Raw genomic sequence first — 17,058 nt, 5'->3', positions numbered from 1 at the left:
CCCCCTTCCTCTGAGCATAATCCTGAGCTTATTGGAGCCAGACCTTTGATAAAACCTGCCGTAGGGCTGTAAAAGAGGTTCTGGAAACCATGTGCTCTTCAGATGCTGATTGAGCGTTTGAGTTGGGAAGAGTATATTTGATGTAATTGTGGATGAGTTTTTTATTTATTCATCTAAAACCTGAAATATGTCTTTATATATTCATGTCGGGGCTGCTGAATAAATGAAACGTGAAAGTCGGACGGAATCGACTTCCACTTTTACTGCAGTGCAGTTTTAGAGTTACATCAGACACGCTTAAGAAGAAAGTTGATATCTAAGTACTTGGCAGTGTCGTCCTGTCTCTTCTGTTCAATCACGATGAAATACCTTCACCTTGTCCTCAAGTGATCTGCATGTTTATCCTAAGCTCGGAGATCATTTCATCATTTCTAACCACCGTCTTTTATTTATTTAATCTACTCATGACTCATGTCCGACGTGGCAACGAGCTTGTTTAAAAACTGCCCTGCTTATAAAAAGCTTCATTGGGGCAACAGCTGAGCCAGTGGTGATGTTGAGGTGAGGGCAGAACCATCTTTAGTATTTTAGAGCACCAAACCACACGTACGTGATGGCCAACATCCCTCATTCCTGCCGCATAGTTTCCATAAATATTTATTGTTCTTGGTATGACGGGTGCAGTCCAGGCTGTGTCACCAGGCAGCTGAGGGTACAAGCTGGACATGTCACGCTCTGACCTTTTATCTCTTATTCAAGCTCTAAACGTCTGACTACCAGTGTCATCACTTTATAATTGTATTGATGAGATCGTGTTCAGATGGAAACAATCATTTAGTAACGTTAGCAGGAAGTGTGGAAGTCTGTCTCAGTCTTATGTGTGTATAATGTTATTCAGTTGCAGAAAAACAGAAAGTAAATCTACAGTGCTGTGGCTGAGAAATGCAAAACAAAATAACAAATCTGAAAACACAAGGAAAATTCAGACAAAGCGGAAAAGGTAGGTATAGTTTGCGAATGGAATTCTTACCTCTGATTGGACGAGACATCCGTCACTCAGGATATACAAGAAGTTGGAAACTGTGTATCTAACTTTATTTCTTGTACATGTATGGAGTTCTGCCTTCAATTTAAACCAATTTTTTTGACAGTGCAACTTTAAATCTTTTAAAGAAAATAACAAACATTATATTTATAAGAAAATAGAATTCATTCAGCGCTACTTTGAGGAACATTCATATGGCATGATTTTGGATATACTGATAGCGTATCATGGTGTTTGCGATCTCTAAAAACACACCAGGAATGCTTTGGAAGACTAAACTATTCCAGATTAAAGGATGTAAGGAGCGCTATAAGAGCAGAGCTGTGTTCATACACACCAATCCACTTTCTATTGCTGCAGATTCTGCTAGACTTCCTCTATATCCTGAGTGACCGATGTCTCATCCAATCAGAGGTGAGAATTCAGTTCACAAACTATACCTACCTTTTTCCAGTTTGTCTGAATCGTCCTTGTGTTTTTGGATTTGTTATTGTGTTTTGCACTTCTTGCTTCTCGGCCACTGTATAAATCTCTGTGTGTGTGTGTGTGTGTGTCTGTGTATGCACACAATGTTCATTCATGAAGAAACACAGCAGCTCTCGTTCTCTCGTCTTTCAAAAGGCATATATTTCATTGAAATGTACATTCATATGCAGTATAGTCCTCTTCAGTGTATAAAGTCTTTTACAGAGCTATGGTTCTTTAGAAGCGTGCTGTATAGCAAAAAAAGGTTGTACTACAGGAAAAAAAACGTGGAATTATATATAGTTTTTCTTGTCTTGTCTTTTCTTTCTTTTTGTACACGGTCATAAATAGTTCAATCACTCTGCTTCACGTTTATGGGAAGAGGGAATGCTCTGAGATTTTTTGCGGCATGTGCGTCTGGAGATGAAAAGTGCTGGAGTCACCGCAATGGTATCCATGGTCCGAACTTGCGTAGCGTAGATTTGGAAACACGGTCGCAGATCCGTGCCGGCAATCTGTTTTTCGGCGCTAAACTAACTAACGACTGGATTTTTATACACATATAATTTGTGCAGGTCTGCCTTTTGACTAACAACAACAACAAGGATTTTCCAGTTTGTTACTCCTTAATAGAAATTTATATATATATATATATATATATATATATATATATATATATATATATATATATATATATATAGAAAAGACCAATGCTGTACATTACGTGAGTGATTTTCTTTTAAAAGCAGCATAAAATTGTCCATCTCTATCTAAAAATGCTGTTGACAAATGAAATAAAAAATAATATAGATGTACACCTGGACTGCATCTCAGTATCTTAGATAATTCCCTTGATGTCCGTGTCTCCAGATAAGATCCTAAAGCAGCATCGATAGCGGGAGGGGGAAGTCTCCTCGTCTCCTTCAACCACCCCAATGTTCACTTGTCCATCCGACCCTCCTCCACCCTTATACCACTCCCACTGGAGCTAGTCACAATACAAAAAAAAAATCACTCCGATTCCAATAAGTTAGAAAACAATACAAAAATAAGAAAGTAACCACAAAAAAATGGAGAGAAAAATACTCTCAAGTGGGACTTGAAATAAAAAAGAACTCTATTTGCCCCTAAAATTTTGTCCCATGTATGACATGTTCTTTTATAACTGGATGAATCTGTGAATATCTCCTTCCTATCTTCCCTTTTTTATTCTTTTTCTTTTATTCTATTTGGAGTCAGAAGGAAAGAGGGAGTTTTTTCCATTCAGTTCAGTGGAGGGAAAGTGAAGGGAGGGGGTTTTTCTGAAAGAGAGCATCACCGACACGTGTGCATCTCCACCATCTTGCGGCACTGTTTGCACTTGACGTAGCAGCACCAGTGGAATTTGCAGCTGCACCGGTCCACCACCTCCACCTCCTGCGTGTGGAAGCCGCGCCCGCAGCACATGAGCTCGCAGCCGTCAATGGCTTTCGAGGTCTTGTTGCAGAAGCGGCCCACCGTTCCCAGCATGCCCGGCGTCCTTGGGTCGTGCTCGCAGAAGTCGGGACTCGGGTCCAGGTAGACCAGGTCCTCGTCCGTGTGCGGTTTGAACTGCGAGTTGCGTGGCATCAGAACTCGGGTGGTGCCCACCTTGCGCTGCTCCACCTCGGTGGCGCCGTCGAACTTCTCCTTGATCACGTTGCCAACCTTGCGGAAAGGAGGCATGGCTTTCCAGCAGGTCTTCACCTCGCACGAGCCGGAAACACCGTGGCACTTGCAGTCTATTCGCATGTGGTTCAGAATCGCCTGAGGAAGAGAAGGTTGTGGTTATTTATCTGACTGGAAAAAATAAAAGTGAGACAAATCTAAAATCAAAATAAAGCTGTTGTCCCAAATGATGGTGTCTATCATTTTTGTGCCTATTATTCATATTCATAGTCAGTTATAATGTCTATAATAATTCTCCATGTTACCAAGTTACACGCTACATTCATTTAACTCTTTTCACAGAGTTTCCTCCTGTTTTTCTTGTGTCCATGTTGATGATTGAATGTCTTTGTCATGTCTCTCCACATTGGCGGTTAATATGAACCTCGTATGAAAGTAGACACATTTGTAGTGTTCATCAAACCCATTTCTGCTTGTTCATCTAAAAAGTAGCTCAAATTTGATCTTCATCCAGTAAAATTCTGTGTACAGTTATCCAGCAGAGAGAAAAAAACACATCTAAAACTCACTAAAAGCCTCATTTTATATCAAACTCACATCATTCATTAGTTTAAACTGATTGAAAACGTCCCGTAAGACAGCTTCCATTCCGCTGGTGGACTTGTAAAAAGGGTTAATCTAATAAATCTGTATGCTAGCTCTTTCATGCTGCTGAATAAACTTGTCCGAATCTTAATGGTGTCAAAAGAAAAATGAAGAAAAATCTTCCCACGTTCAGATCAGGGGTTCATCTCGACCTTGAAGTCTCCGTTATATCTCGTTACGGCAGATAAATACAGAACAGCCAGATTACTTCTCCATCTTATCAGCATGATTCACACACTATTACTGCATGCATATGTGCCTTCAGAATTACTAATGATGCTGGAATGGTGTCCAGTTAAGCGTCTGTGGGCCTCACCTTCCTTCCTGCCTCGTTATTATGGAGGTTCATTAAAGCTCGGCTGGACGATTGCCCTTTGCCTCTTTCCCTGGCGTCGACAAAGGACTGGGAGAAGGCGACTCCGTAGGCGATGTTGTCCGAGCACCCCGACCACTGGAACCCTGGAGAGAAAGAGAAATAATGGAAAAGCTTTTCTTCACATTCTCTCATGAACCTTCATTAATCTTCATGACAAGTGCTTTTATATTTTATGTATCTGGAATGAACTTGTGTCCTTTTGATTAATCATCAGATTTTAAAGGCGTTCCCTTTATCATTCAGCGTACCCTGAGGGCTCACGCCATGCACGTTCCGGTCACAGCCGCACTTCTCCAGCTCCCCACTGCTGCATGCCCTGGTCACCGCATATGCAACGCTTGCCGCTGAGAGAGCGTAGACAAACGCCGCCTCCCTCGTGCCTGTCAAAGATAAAACAAAACGTGATGTAATTCCACGATGCAGGGAGATATCTCGGATACTCGCTTTTCCTGATACTGAATGATGAACGTACCTTGCGTGACCACCTTCCCGAAGACAGGCATGGAGTCCAGCGTGGAGCAGTTCCACCGTCGGTTACGGAACTGGTACTGGCACTCGTCGATGGCCAGCTGAGCTCCCCGGCGAACGGCATCCATCACCTCAACGTTGCGCTTGCAGATCTGCACCTGCCTCTGGATCAAACCTCGCAGCTTCTCACACGTCTCCTCGTCTGAGATGCTCCCCACCGACGACAACTTGGCCAGATACCTGGAGAGAAAGGAACGGAAGTGAGACCAGCAACCAGACGAATAATAACAAGATGGTGCTGATCGGGTACTGGATAATCGTGAGTCTAAAGTAAAGAATGTTGGTATACATGAGTATCGATATCAGATAATGGTCAAAGTTTTATTGAGGAAAAAATGCTTTTCTTAAGAGACTACAAACTGGACGTGTTAGGAGAATATTTACTGTGTTACTATCCGACACACTATAATTAATTAATTAATTAATTAACTAATTAAATAAATAATTGAGCTATTCTGCTATTCTATGGATCATGGAATACCACATTTTTCTTGTGGTATATTTAATAAATTTTCATTTAAATAAATAAACAAATAAAAATTTTTATTTAAATAAATATTTATTTATTTATTTATTAATTTGCTAGCTGTCTGATTTGCCTTTAATAATCATATAATTCAAAATCACAGGTTACGTTTTTCAAATATTAGACCATATTGATGAGAAGTATATGCTTTCAAAATAGAACAACTAATAAAACAAGTCTTCTACAGTGACCTTAAACGTTATTTACTCGTTAATTACTAATTAGGTAGCGTTCCAGTTCTAGCTAGTTGGTTTATGTGGTAATGTTTGTGTGCTTGTAGGGGGCAGTGGTGCCTCAAGTGGTTAAGGCCCAGCACCACCAAGCTCCACTTTTGAGCAAGGTCAAATTGAGCAATTGAGCAAGGCCCTTAACCCTCCCTGCTCCAGGGGCCCTGCGCACTGACCCCAACCCCCTCGCCTGGGATATGTGAAGAAAAGTATTCCACTGTGCTGTAATGTATGTGTGGCGATAATAAAGGCCTCATGCCCTCAGTTGTAAGGTAGATGTTTAAGAGGAATTTGGTTATTTCACTAGATTAAATCTGTTGATGTAGTTGCTTCATAGCAGTTAAATTGGACTTTAATATGCATCATGTGACTTCATGATCGTTGGACTCCAACACGGATTGGATAAAAGTTTGATCTTAAAGAGGTGAGTGGGAATCATGGAAGCTTCATTTTTAGCATTAATTACTTTTTTACGTGTTAATTTTTTACATGAATTTAAAAAAGCCTTCAAAACCGTAACCTGTAATTTTGAAATAAAGGCAAATAAATGCAAATCTAGACTTAAGGAAGTTTAAAAAAAAATCCCTGAATTTATTAAATACACCACATACAGATTTTATTTCATGTGATGTAAATTTATTGAATTCACATTCAAACACTTTGGCCAGGTTTCCAAGCTGCATATCAATGCATGATATCTGCAGAATTCTGCCTTCAGCATTCCCATGAGCAAAATCCGAAAACAGAACAAATCTCACCGGAAAAAAAAAACTAAGATCTTCCAAAAAAACTGACCGAACAGATCGTCCCAGCATCATTCCACAGGTTCAGCGACCCGTCGTGGTTGTCTGTTTGTTTTAAGCATCTGGTAAGCACAAACAGTATAAACATAAACACAGCACAGTGGAACTGCTGAGAAGTTCCTGGAGAGCTTATTGGAGAGCCGTGCAGACGGGTTCGAGGAGGAGGAGGAGGTGGGGACGAGGGGCACTGAGGGGCAGCTGAGTACAACATTATCTTTCGCTCTCACCACAGGGGCAGACGGGTCACGGACACGGTGACATGAGAAAGGAAGAAACCGGTTGTGGCTTTGCTCAGACTCACACTGGCTTCCAGGTCTCTCTTAAGAGCACCTTATAAAAATAGGTCATTTCACGAGCTCGTCACAAACACACTTAGAACTTCACATCCAAACAAGTGTCTGCTCTGGGAACCTGCCATGTCTGGAGATCAAAGAAACGGCTGGAGAAGGAGCTCCATTTAGGTAAACATAAAAGTGGTTTAATGACCGGATCGATTGAGCAGGTTTTAATAAACCTGAGTGAACGTAGATATCCTCGATTTTTTTCCACATGGCTGGTCACAGAAGAACAAATCGGAGCTGTTGACAAGAGCTAATTCTGTAGGCCAGGAACAGGACAGACACCTTCTCATTCCTCAAGCACTCATCTCACCACTCAGCTTGACTGATAACCTCCTTTTCACCATCCTCCTCCTCCTCCTCCTCTTCTTCTTCTATCTCATCCACATTCAGCCAAGTGGGGTGACATCACTGAGCAGACTGAAGACCAAGCCGAATTCTTTCTGATCTTATCCGTACTCTGACATGGCAGCATTTATTTAGATATACATATATATATATTTATACACACGTTCTCGACAAATGGCTAAACTAAAACTTTTTCTCGCCACGTAATGTTTCCCACCACCACAAAAGCTTCACGTCTTCATTGTTGCTCTTCGTCTGCATGCGATTATAATTAGAATACGGACCCAAACGAAAAAAATCAGAGCTGAGAATATCGGTACCAGCTGCTGGTATGATGCTAGCGTTCATAACAAAAATCTTTCAGAAGCAAAACACCTGATAAACAACACGCAAGAGCTTTCTTCATGTGGGAACACTTGGAGACCTTGAGAGACGGAGATCTTTGTTTGCGGTGCTTTCTTACTTTCCCTCGTCCTCTTTTGGCCTTCGATTGTACCTTCTACACGCTAGGGTTAACAAAACACAGAGATAGAGAGTATGGGATTCGATGTGAGAAGTTTTTTCTCACACGAGAACTAGGCTTTAGGTTTTATGTTGAATTACCTGGTTTGGGCCCCTGAGCACGAGTTAACACCGAAATACAAAATGTAAATCTAATTGTAAAGACTTATTCTAGCAGACTTTTCAGAAACGACTCACCAAACTAGCGAGATCTCCTCTCTTTAAGGGAGGAAAAAAATCAGTGTGAGTAACCAGATCTAAACAGATCACTTGCCAGATAAAGACGCTTGCGACAAATTGGAGAGGAATGGAGAGCAAATCCCCCACGTCGCCTGTGTTTACACCGATATTTGCTATTTACATATTTCTCGGTTCTGCACCACAGAGTGCTCATGACAGCGTGCTGAAAGGCATGTTTATCCAGAGTCATTTCACAATACTCCAGGACGTTTCTGTTCACCACTTCAACCCATTCTTACTCGCATCATACAGAAGCCATTAAAGGCAAATCTGTCTGAACAGCTCGGGTTTGAGGTGAGGAACGGGATCAAGATCAGGTGGAGATGGTGAAGACTCAAGTGGTCATGACTGGCGCAATAATATAATTACTAGTCATTATGTCATAGAAGTACACACACAGGTATTTCTTGATTATGAGGCTGGAATTGGTCACGTCTCAGATGTTCCTACAGTCAGTCATCGATTTTTCTGAAAATAGATTGCAAAATTCGTTGTTATGTGATTCGTTATCCATGCATGCATGCTTGAAATCACACAGACTGTGGGGAATGTGGTAGCTTAGTTGGTTAAGGTGTTGGACTCCTGCTCAGACGGTTGTGAGCAGGTCCACCAAGCTGCCACTGCTGGGCCCTTGAACAAGGCCCTCAATTGCTCGGTTGTATAAAAATGAGAAAAATTGTCAGTCTGGATAAGGGTGTCTATCAAATGCCAGAAATGTAAGTCTAGTCCAGCATCACATCTCCTTTTAACTCTAGAGGGCAGTCTTTTCTCAGTTTCTCCCTCCAGCGTCGCCTGGACAGCGTTAATTGCCTTCGTTTCTAAACCGTACAGATCCGATCCACTTCTTCCATATAGTAGCATCACAGGCTTCGGTAATGACCTTCATACGTCTTTGATACAGTATATATGCTTGGCTTTGTACTGGAGACACTCTTGACACAAGCAGGGCGACGATATGCTTAGAAATATTCATGTCTTTTAGGGCAGGTGCCAATACTTTTGCACAGCATCTTCAACTTCATGACTCAGAATATGCTTAAACCTGCACAGTTAGCAGACTGCTGTGATGAAAACCGACCAAATTCCCATCAGATTTCTGTAAAGAGTGTTAGAAAAGACATTTTTTCTCACAGACAGAATTCTCATTCCTGAAGCTCAGCTGGCCTTCTCGTGCGTTCAGCGTGATAAAACTCAGATCCCGACGAGCGACGACGGATTGACGAGAAGCACAAGGAACACACAGCGAACGTGGACAGAGAGAGAGAGAGAGAGAGTGAGAGAGAGAGAGAGAAATTAGCACGATTGTGAGGCTTTCTTTCAACCGGACCGTGTGGAAATCATAGTAAGAGAAGAACACTAGCAAACGTCAGGGTGGTTCTTTTTCTTTCTTTTCGACACGTTAAAAAGTAGACATGTTTTTTTTTTCCCTTTCAGTAAGCCCCGGGAGGATCACCTGGGCGTGTGTGTGAGAACGCTGCCTTCACAGCTTCATTGACCTGTTGTCACTGGTGTTATTTGTGTTAGCAGCGTTAGGCGCCAGGATATATTTTGCATTAGCGGTTTCTTCTCGTGTTGCTCATCAGCTGTGGACTATTTATTGACTGTCGCACGGCTAAACCTTTGTTCTTTCCATCGCAGGTGGTGTGACATTCGCTCGAGCGTGACCCGCTGCTCACAACAATGATCATAACCCCCCCCCCCAAAGAAAAAAATTAAATAAATAAAAACAAGCAGGAGGTTTCTTTTTTATCTTAAAATATATTATATAAAAAGGAAGGGAGAACTTAATGCTTCTTGAAAATTAAAAAAATCTTGAAGAAATCAGACGTCCTTTAAAAGTTTTTAAAGACAAGAATATATTTGAGGAAAACTGATTACCAAGATGGATGGATCCAACTTTGTAATCATCCAATCAAAACTCTCTAGAACGTAAAAGCCTTGTCTTGCTCTCCAGATTATCTGCAGCTTATTAGCAATAAACTTAAACATGGCTCCCAACTGGCTAATAAACAAAACTGAGTTTGAAGTTCCTTCATTTGAAAAGTTTATACGAGGTCACGGTAAAGGGACACACTTCTCAGAAATGTTTTACAGAAATATGTCTCTTTCTCAGAAACTCTGACTTATCATTTCTGAAGGAAATGCGTCTAAGAAGCTATTCCATGTGGAATATTTCGAATATTTTTTTTCTTTTTTTTCTTAAAAAATACATCCAATATTGTAAGTTAGATTTAAATCTACAGTGGCTTTTCTGCCATAAGACACTTTTCTGCTGAGAATCCTTTTTTTAAAAAATGAAAATAAAAATGAAAAAAATGAAAATCTTTGGCCCCTGAAAGCATCTGATTTAGATTTTTTTTTGTATTTTAACCAAATTTTTAAATTTTATCTACTTTTTTTAATTTATTTTTTCAGATGAATAAAAATATCAACCTTTTTTCTTCTGAGAATCATGATCTTTCATATGCTTTTTATTTTTTTCAAATAATTTTTTAAAAATAAAAATTAAACATTTTTAGGAACCTTAAAGCACTATTTTTGTATTTTAACCGAATTTTAAAATTTTATTTCCTTTTTTATTTTATTTTTTTCAGATGAATAAAATATCAACTTTTAATTTTTTTAAATAAAAAAAGGATAAATTTTTAGGCACCTGTAAGCAGCTGATTTTGATCTTTAGGTATTTTAGCTGAATTTTGAAATTTTTATTTATTTTTTTTCAGATGAATAAAATATCAACTTTTTTCCTGCTTAGAATCGTGATCTTTTATATCCTTTCATTTTTTTTAAATAAAAAAGGACAAATTTTTAGGCACCTGAATGCAGCTGATTTTGATCTTTAGGTATTTTAGCTGAATTTTTTTATTTTATTTTATTTATTTTATTTTTTTTCCAGATGAATAAAATTATCAACCTTATTTTCTGCTGAGAATCATGATCTTTTATATCCTTTCATTTCAATTTTTTTTTAAAAAAAATGACAAATTTTTAGGCATCTGATAGCAGCTGATTTTGATCTTTTTGTATTTTTTTGCACAATTTTTAGTTTTTCTCCTTTTTTATTCTTTTTTTTTCAGATGAATAAAATATCAACCTTCTTTTTTTTTGTGTGTCATGACACACCAAGTCTCGTGATATTTTTGTCCCGTCGCTCAGCTCTGGATTAGCGGTACAGAAGATTAGAGCGATGAAACACAGAGTTAAGTCACTTTTTCATCAGAATGAAAAATACCATAAGTCCATCATAAGCTTCAGAACACTGTAAATATATCTCCTTATATAAACCTTCTCTCTGATGTGGTGAACCTCTTTCATCCGTCCCTCAGCATTGTGTACCCGTAGCCAAGCTGGAAGTCAGCGTATTTCTATCTAATGATTAAACCCATTAACCTGCCATCTCTCTTCACTAATGACTGAGCTCGTTAAACTGATACTGCTTTATTAATGATTAATCCCATTAAATAAGAGTGAGCTGAAGTCACGTTGATGACAGGCAAAAGCTTTCCGTTTAACAAAAGGAACTAAAATGTTGCACTCGTGTCAATTTACAAGGATCACGAATATGTATCGATATCAATTATAATATAACAATCAAATAAATCAGATGTGTAGCTCTGACATTCCCCCTTCTCTTACGTCATCATTCGTCAATTATCGCTAAACGCAGGTTTTGATCGAAGACGGTCACGTGGTGAGGGTCGAAGGACACCGAATCTGAATCGTATCGGCATTTCATATCGTCAAATATCGAACCGGTGCGTTAGGAATTGAGATACAGAATCGTATCGCATCACATCACATCACATCACATTCATCAGCATCGTTAAATATCCACTGACTTATCAACTGAAAGCGTTATCATACAGTGCAGTAGCCATGGTGATGGAAATACTTTTTTCTGCCTCAAATTTTTGCATTAAACACACAGAAATGCAATTTAATGCACCACAGAAAATAAAATTTAATAAAAAAAACAACTCAATTAAATGCAGATTTTAAAAAAATCATATTTTTATTTATTATTATTATTATTATTATTATTATTATTATTATTATTATTATAAAAAATGGTTGGGCCTAGACATCTAATTAATTTGTTAATTTATTAATTAATTAATTTATTTATTTATTAATTAAAGAAACAGAGATATAAATAAATAAATAAATAAATAAATAAATAAATAAATAAATAAGTAAATAAATAAATAAATAAATAAATAAAAACAGACTAGTAATAATCTGTCAGAGGAACAATATACTCTGAAATATTTTTTGCTTTTCTGCTTAATTACTGCAAAGACATCAACATCAGCGATCTGCTATATGACTCGAAATTATTTTTTTTATTCCACAATCTATTTTATGAACAAATTAGGCAAAATATTCATCTGCGTTTGCGTAAAGACATGAAGAATAATTTGTTCATAGCTAACTCTTGAGTTTCGACGCCCGAGTAAAAGTCCAGCGGTTATGTAAATGACCCACGTGCAGGTAAATAAGCATCACTGCTCTGTTTAGAAACGTTTACAGCAGCTATTGTTGAGATTTTGTTTTTTCGGACTGTTTACATACTTGTTTCGTATTCTTTGAAACTCGAAGCTGCCATTATAAATGACACATCTGTAAATAGCTTTTATCCCTTTCATTCAGGATCCAACCACGGTTTAAGCCACAGCTTAAGGCAAATTCGCATTCACGGCTCTCACACACACGCACACACACACACACACACACACCTCTTTTTCTTCTTTTTTTCCCCCCCTTCTTTAATTTTTGTCAGCTTTGCCAAGCGTGATGTGAAGCTGCCTGCTTCTACCTGCTCCCTGGGGCTCCCGTTCAAATCATTCTGTCAAAATAATCATATTTCTGCAGACAGGTAAAGAGGTTTTTTTTTTGCCTTATCCTCTCGTGGGCTGCATGCCTGAGCATGTCTGAGAGCTTCTCCTGTCACCACGCCTAGAGCTCAGGTCCAAAAACACGGGCAAAAAAACCGACTGACGGGCACGAAGGAGGCTTCAGGGGGAAAATTTGCAGTGATAAATATCAATCAGTCGCTTCTAAAAACCTGTTCTGTATCGTCTCTGCTGAGAATAAGCTGAACTCCTACCGCTAAAGGTTCCAGGATCTCATACACATTCTCTGTGAACCTTCAGAAACTTTCACTGTGGCTGTAGGAACGTTAAAGGGGTTTGCAAGAACCCTAATTTCACAAGAAGATTTTCTAATTATACAGTGCTTTAAAGAATACACTGCTGTGTTAGAAAATGATGGCAGTTTCACCTGAAGCTGATTTAGGAACCATTTCTTCACTCATAAAGTTCATAGAAGAGCTGTGAAGGTTCCTGTGAGTGAAACTCTTCAGTTCAAGGTTTTCCAAGAAACTTGTTTCTGGTTTGTAGCTAAATCTCTCTGTCTCTCTCTGTCTCTCTCTCTCTCTCTCTCTTACACACAAACACACACACGCACACACTCCTAGATTCTCCTAGATTGTTTTTGCTGTAAAATTGTTCCTGAAGACCAACACAGAGCCCTAACATGTACTGTAAAGTGGAACCGTCCTTCCCTGAGCTGGAACTGCTCCACTGTAATAACTCTGATGTCAAAATAATGATCACTGTGTTAGATTTAGAGGTGTTTATCTAAATTAAAGTTCTTTAAAGGAACCATCGGTACTTTCGGAACTTTGACTAAGAACCCCAGAAACTGAAATCAGGAACTAACTGCAAAGATGGTGTTCTGTGAGGTGCTAAAATACGTCAGTGAATCAGAAGGTTCCTTTTCCGAAGATCTTTTCCTGGTTCTTGGAAATTCTAACTATCAGAAAACGTCATGGTGTCATGAGGCATGGGTGAATGGTTCCTAAAAGAACCCTGATATCAGTATGTTTGCTAGTGGATCCCTTGTTTCTGTGAGCTGGAACTCAGTCTCACTACCAGAACCTTGCACTGAGCCTCTAGGAACCTGCATGAATGGCTCATAAAAGAACCCCACTTTCTCAAAATACACTACACAGGCATCCTCAGTATTAAACAGTGCAATATCTTACACACACACACACACACTCCAGAATGTGGGTTCCTGCTCTCAAAACAAAGATTTCTCTGGAAAACTTTAGGTTCTCTTGTTGAAACTAGGGGTCATTTAGGAACCATTTATTTCAAGAACCTTTCCCTGTACATAATGCGAAACAATCCGAATCTTCCAGGAACCTTTTGTGACTAGAGTTTATCTAAATATTAGCTAAGAGAACATCATTTAGAAGAATGGTTTAGCAGAAAGGTTCTTTGGAAAAATCTCTTTCTCTTAAGAAAAAAGTTAAAATAGTTGCATAAAAAAGAACTAAATGAGAACTGTAATTTCAACAAGAACACTTAAAACACAGGAAATAACCCTCCAGTATGTTCCAGCTCACCAAGCACAGACTCCATGAGCAAAATCTATTTCAAAATCTTGAGTCTTTAGCAATTTGTAAAACTCTTCTCCACTAAGAACAGCTAAAATATTCTTCTTCTTTAAAAAAAAAAAAAAGTTTTCTGGAAACATCTTTACACGGTCTTGACCACAGAACCTTGTTATTCAATTATAAGCGCAAGTCATCGGTTCTTGAGACAAATGATCCCTAAAAGATCTCTAATCCCTCTAAGAACTCCATGATGAAGGTTCCTCCAGGGTTCTCCAGGTGTCTTCTAAGAACGTAGCGCCGTTCAGTTCGCAGCCCGGACCCTAACAGTTCCGTGTTTGTGTTAATCAGAGGTCAGGTGACTGAGAACCTGGCTGTAAATATGAAGATATTCCCAGCTCTGTGATTATTTCTCCTGATAAACACTCTTGGTGCGTAGTGTGTGTGGCTGTGAGTTATAAACAACACTTAAACATTCTGGCATGCTTTTAAAAGAAACTTTGCGGCGCGTGACGCAGGTACAGGTGTGTATCTGAGACACGAGTCTTGTCAAGATACATGCTGAGATATCTGTCAGTCTGTGGGTCCGGTTTAAACACTGAACTGGTATAAACACAGATCATTTATTCAGTCTTTCACTGGGGAACTTCTTCTACCTTCACGTTTAATCAGAGCTCCAGCAGGTAACTGAGAGACTCCACACACACTTAAGCTACTTCTCTCTGTGCGTCCTGGACGCGTGGCGCAACCCACACACACACACACATACACGCACACACACACACACACTTATACACACTCCTGATTTGATCTATCAGCTGTCACAAATATCCATCCACTGAGAAATAGAAATGGAAAAGGAAAAACCAGTGTGTTTGACTTACAGCCAGTTGCTCGCGTTGGCGGAGAGAAGCGCCAGGAAGAGCATCAGCAGAGACCTGAACAAACAGCCCGAGCTCATCTTCAAACTTATTAATTCAATAATAATAATAATAATAACAACAACAAAACAATCCACAGGAGGAAGAGAAGCGAGTGCACGTGTTAACGTTTTTGTTGATATTATTATTATTATTATTATTATTATTTTGGAGGCAAATCCAACTTTCAGCGATTAATCCGTACACGGGGTATCCAGTCGGAGGAGCGCGCGCGCGTCTCGGTGCCTCCTCGTGCACAGTTCAAATCAAACTTGACAAAATCAGTCTTAGAGGGAAGTCTGATAAGTCTGTGTCCTCGAATGCGTGCTGTCTCTCTTTTCTTTTCTTTCTTTCTTTCATTTATTTATTTATTTTTTTAAATTTTGTGCAATATGTCGCGCACGGTGTCTCCCTTTGGTCCCGGTTTCGTCTTGTCTGTCCGCGCGCGCCGCCCGTTTAACGCGCCTCCCCGCGAGACTCCGGTAAAGTTGAGAGCGCAGTGTGTGTGTGTGTGTAAGAGAGTGTGTGTGTGTGTGAATCAGACGCAGTGACGCGCCGCCGCTCTGAGCGCCGAATTTAGTCGCTCCTGAAGGATTTCGGAGGGGCGGTGCGACATGTGGGGGGCAGGTTTGTGTGTGTGTGTGTGTGTGTGTGGAGATAGAGGCGGGTTTAAAAGCGCGTTATGTATGAGTTCTGCAGCAACTTACATTAGACCAGGTCTAACTTCTGTCCTCTCATTTCCCTGCACGGTCAGTGAAGGAGAAATAATAATAATAATAATAATAATAATAATGAAAGCAACTAATAAAGTAGTAGTAGAAAGAGAGAAAATTAATATTTATATTTTACACAATGTTCCATTACAAATATTTGAAGAATTTTCTATAATAATAATAATAATAATAATAATAATAATAATAATAATAATGAAAGCAACTAATAAAGTAGTAGTAGAAAGAGAGCAAATTAATATTTATATTTTACACAATATTACATTACAAATATTTGAAGAATTTTCTATAATAATAATAATAATAATAATAATAATAATAATTATTATTATTATTATTATTATTATTATTATTATTGTTATTATTATATAAACATAATTATAATTTCACTATTATATATTATTATATATACTGTTAAAATAATTTAGTTTAAAAAAACAAATTAAATCAATTGATTGTAATTATTAATAATAAATTAATTAAGAAAAAAATATTATATTATATTATATTATATTATATTATATTATATTATATTATATTATATTATATTATATTATATTATATTATATTATATTATATTATATTATATTATATTATATTATATTATATTATATTATATTTCAGCACTAACTCTGTAAACTGTGATGAACTGCTTGACTCCAGACCCAGAATGAGGTTTCCTCACCCGTCTGTTGATGTGTTCTTCTCAGTTTCCTGAAGGCTGAAATGCTGAGACTCTTCACTCTTAATGACCTTCAGCATGCACAACTTTTAGGATCTTCTGACCAACTGACCAAATCTGTTTAGTGGGGTACTGAACATGTGCACAAAGAAACAGACATAAAGCATGTAAGATGCATGGTGATGAAGATGATGATGAGAAGGAGGAGAGAGCGAGAGAGAGAGACAGAGAGAGAGAGTGTGTGTGTGTGTGTGTTGGAGGGGGTCACTTGACTCTAGAAATGACCAACAGAGGGAGAGAGTGAGTAAAGCTGAAAGATGCTCTCTGTGTGCATCATCTGAACGGAGACTCAAAACATTAAAGTAACAATTCACAAGCTATTTTTATCTGACCACTTCCTGTCTGGTTATATGCATCATCATCATCATCATCATGAGGTACATCATTTTTGTTCCTGAAACCCTGATATTGACCTCATAGTTTACCTCATGACCTCATGTTGTCAGCTCTGACAGTTTCATATTAATGTGCTTGTTATAATATGTTCTTGTTTCTATGGCAACAAGTTAGAGAGGACTGGAGACTCCTCCTTCCTCCTACGACAGAAGGAGTCTCCAGTGTCAGAGGTGTAACGGG

General features: G+C 38.7%; 1 protein-coding gene across 1 annotated transcript; it reads right to left on the bottom strand.

Annotated features, from left to right (window-relative positions):
- Positions 1–1,813: 1,813 nt before the first annotated feature.
- Positions 1,814–15,580, bottom strand: wnt4 (wingless-type MMTV integration site family, member 4). Its single transcript, XM_058372925.1, has 5 exons — positions 14,974–15,580; positions 4,651–4,886; positions 4,427–4,558; positions 4,119–4,261; positions 1,814–3,295 (listed from the first exon to the last, which is right to left on the bottom strand). Exons 1-5 carry the CDS (start codon positions 15,048–15,050, stop codon positions 2,825–2,827), a joined length of 1,059 nt encoding a protein of 352 aa, XP_058228908.1. The 5' UTR covers positions 15,051–15,580; the 3' UTR covers positions 1,814–2,824.
- Between the last annotated feature and the right edge of the window lie 1,478 nt (positions 15,581–17,058).

Source organism: Hemibagrus wyckioides, linkage group LG21, assembly GCF_019097595.1.
Source record: "Hemibagrus wyckioides isolate EC202008001 linkage group LG21, SWU_Hwy_1.0, whole genome shotgun sequence".
Lineage (NCBI taxonomy): Eukaryota > Metazoa > Chordata > Actinopteri > Siluriformes > Bagridae > Hemibagrus > Hemibagrus wyckioides.
This window is presented reverse-complemented; position numbering and strand designations above follow the sequence as displayed.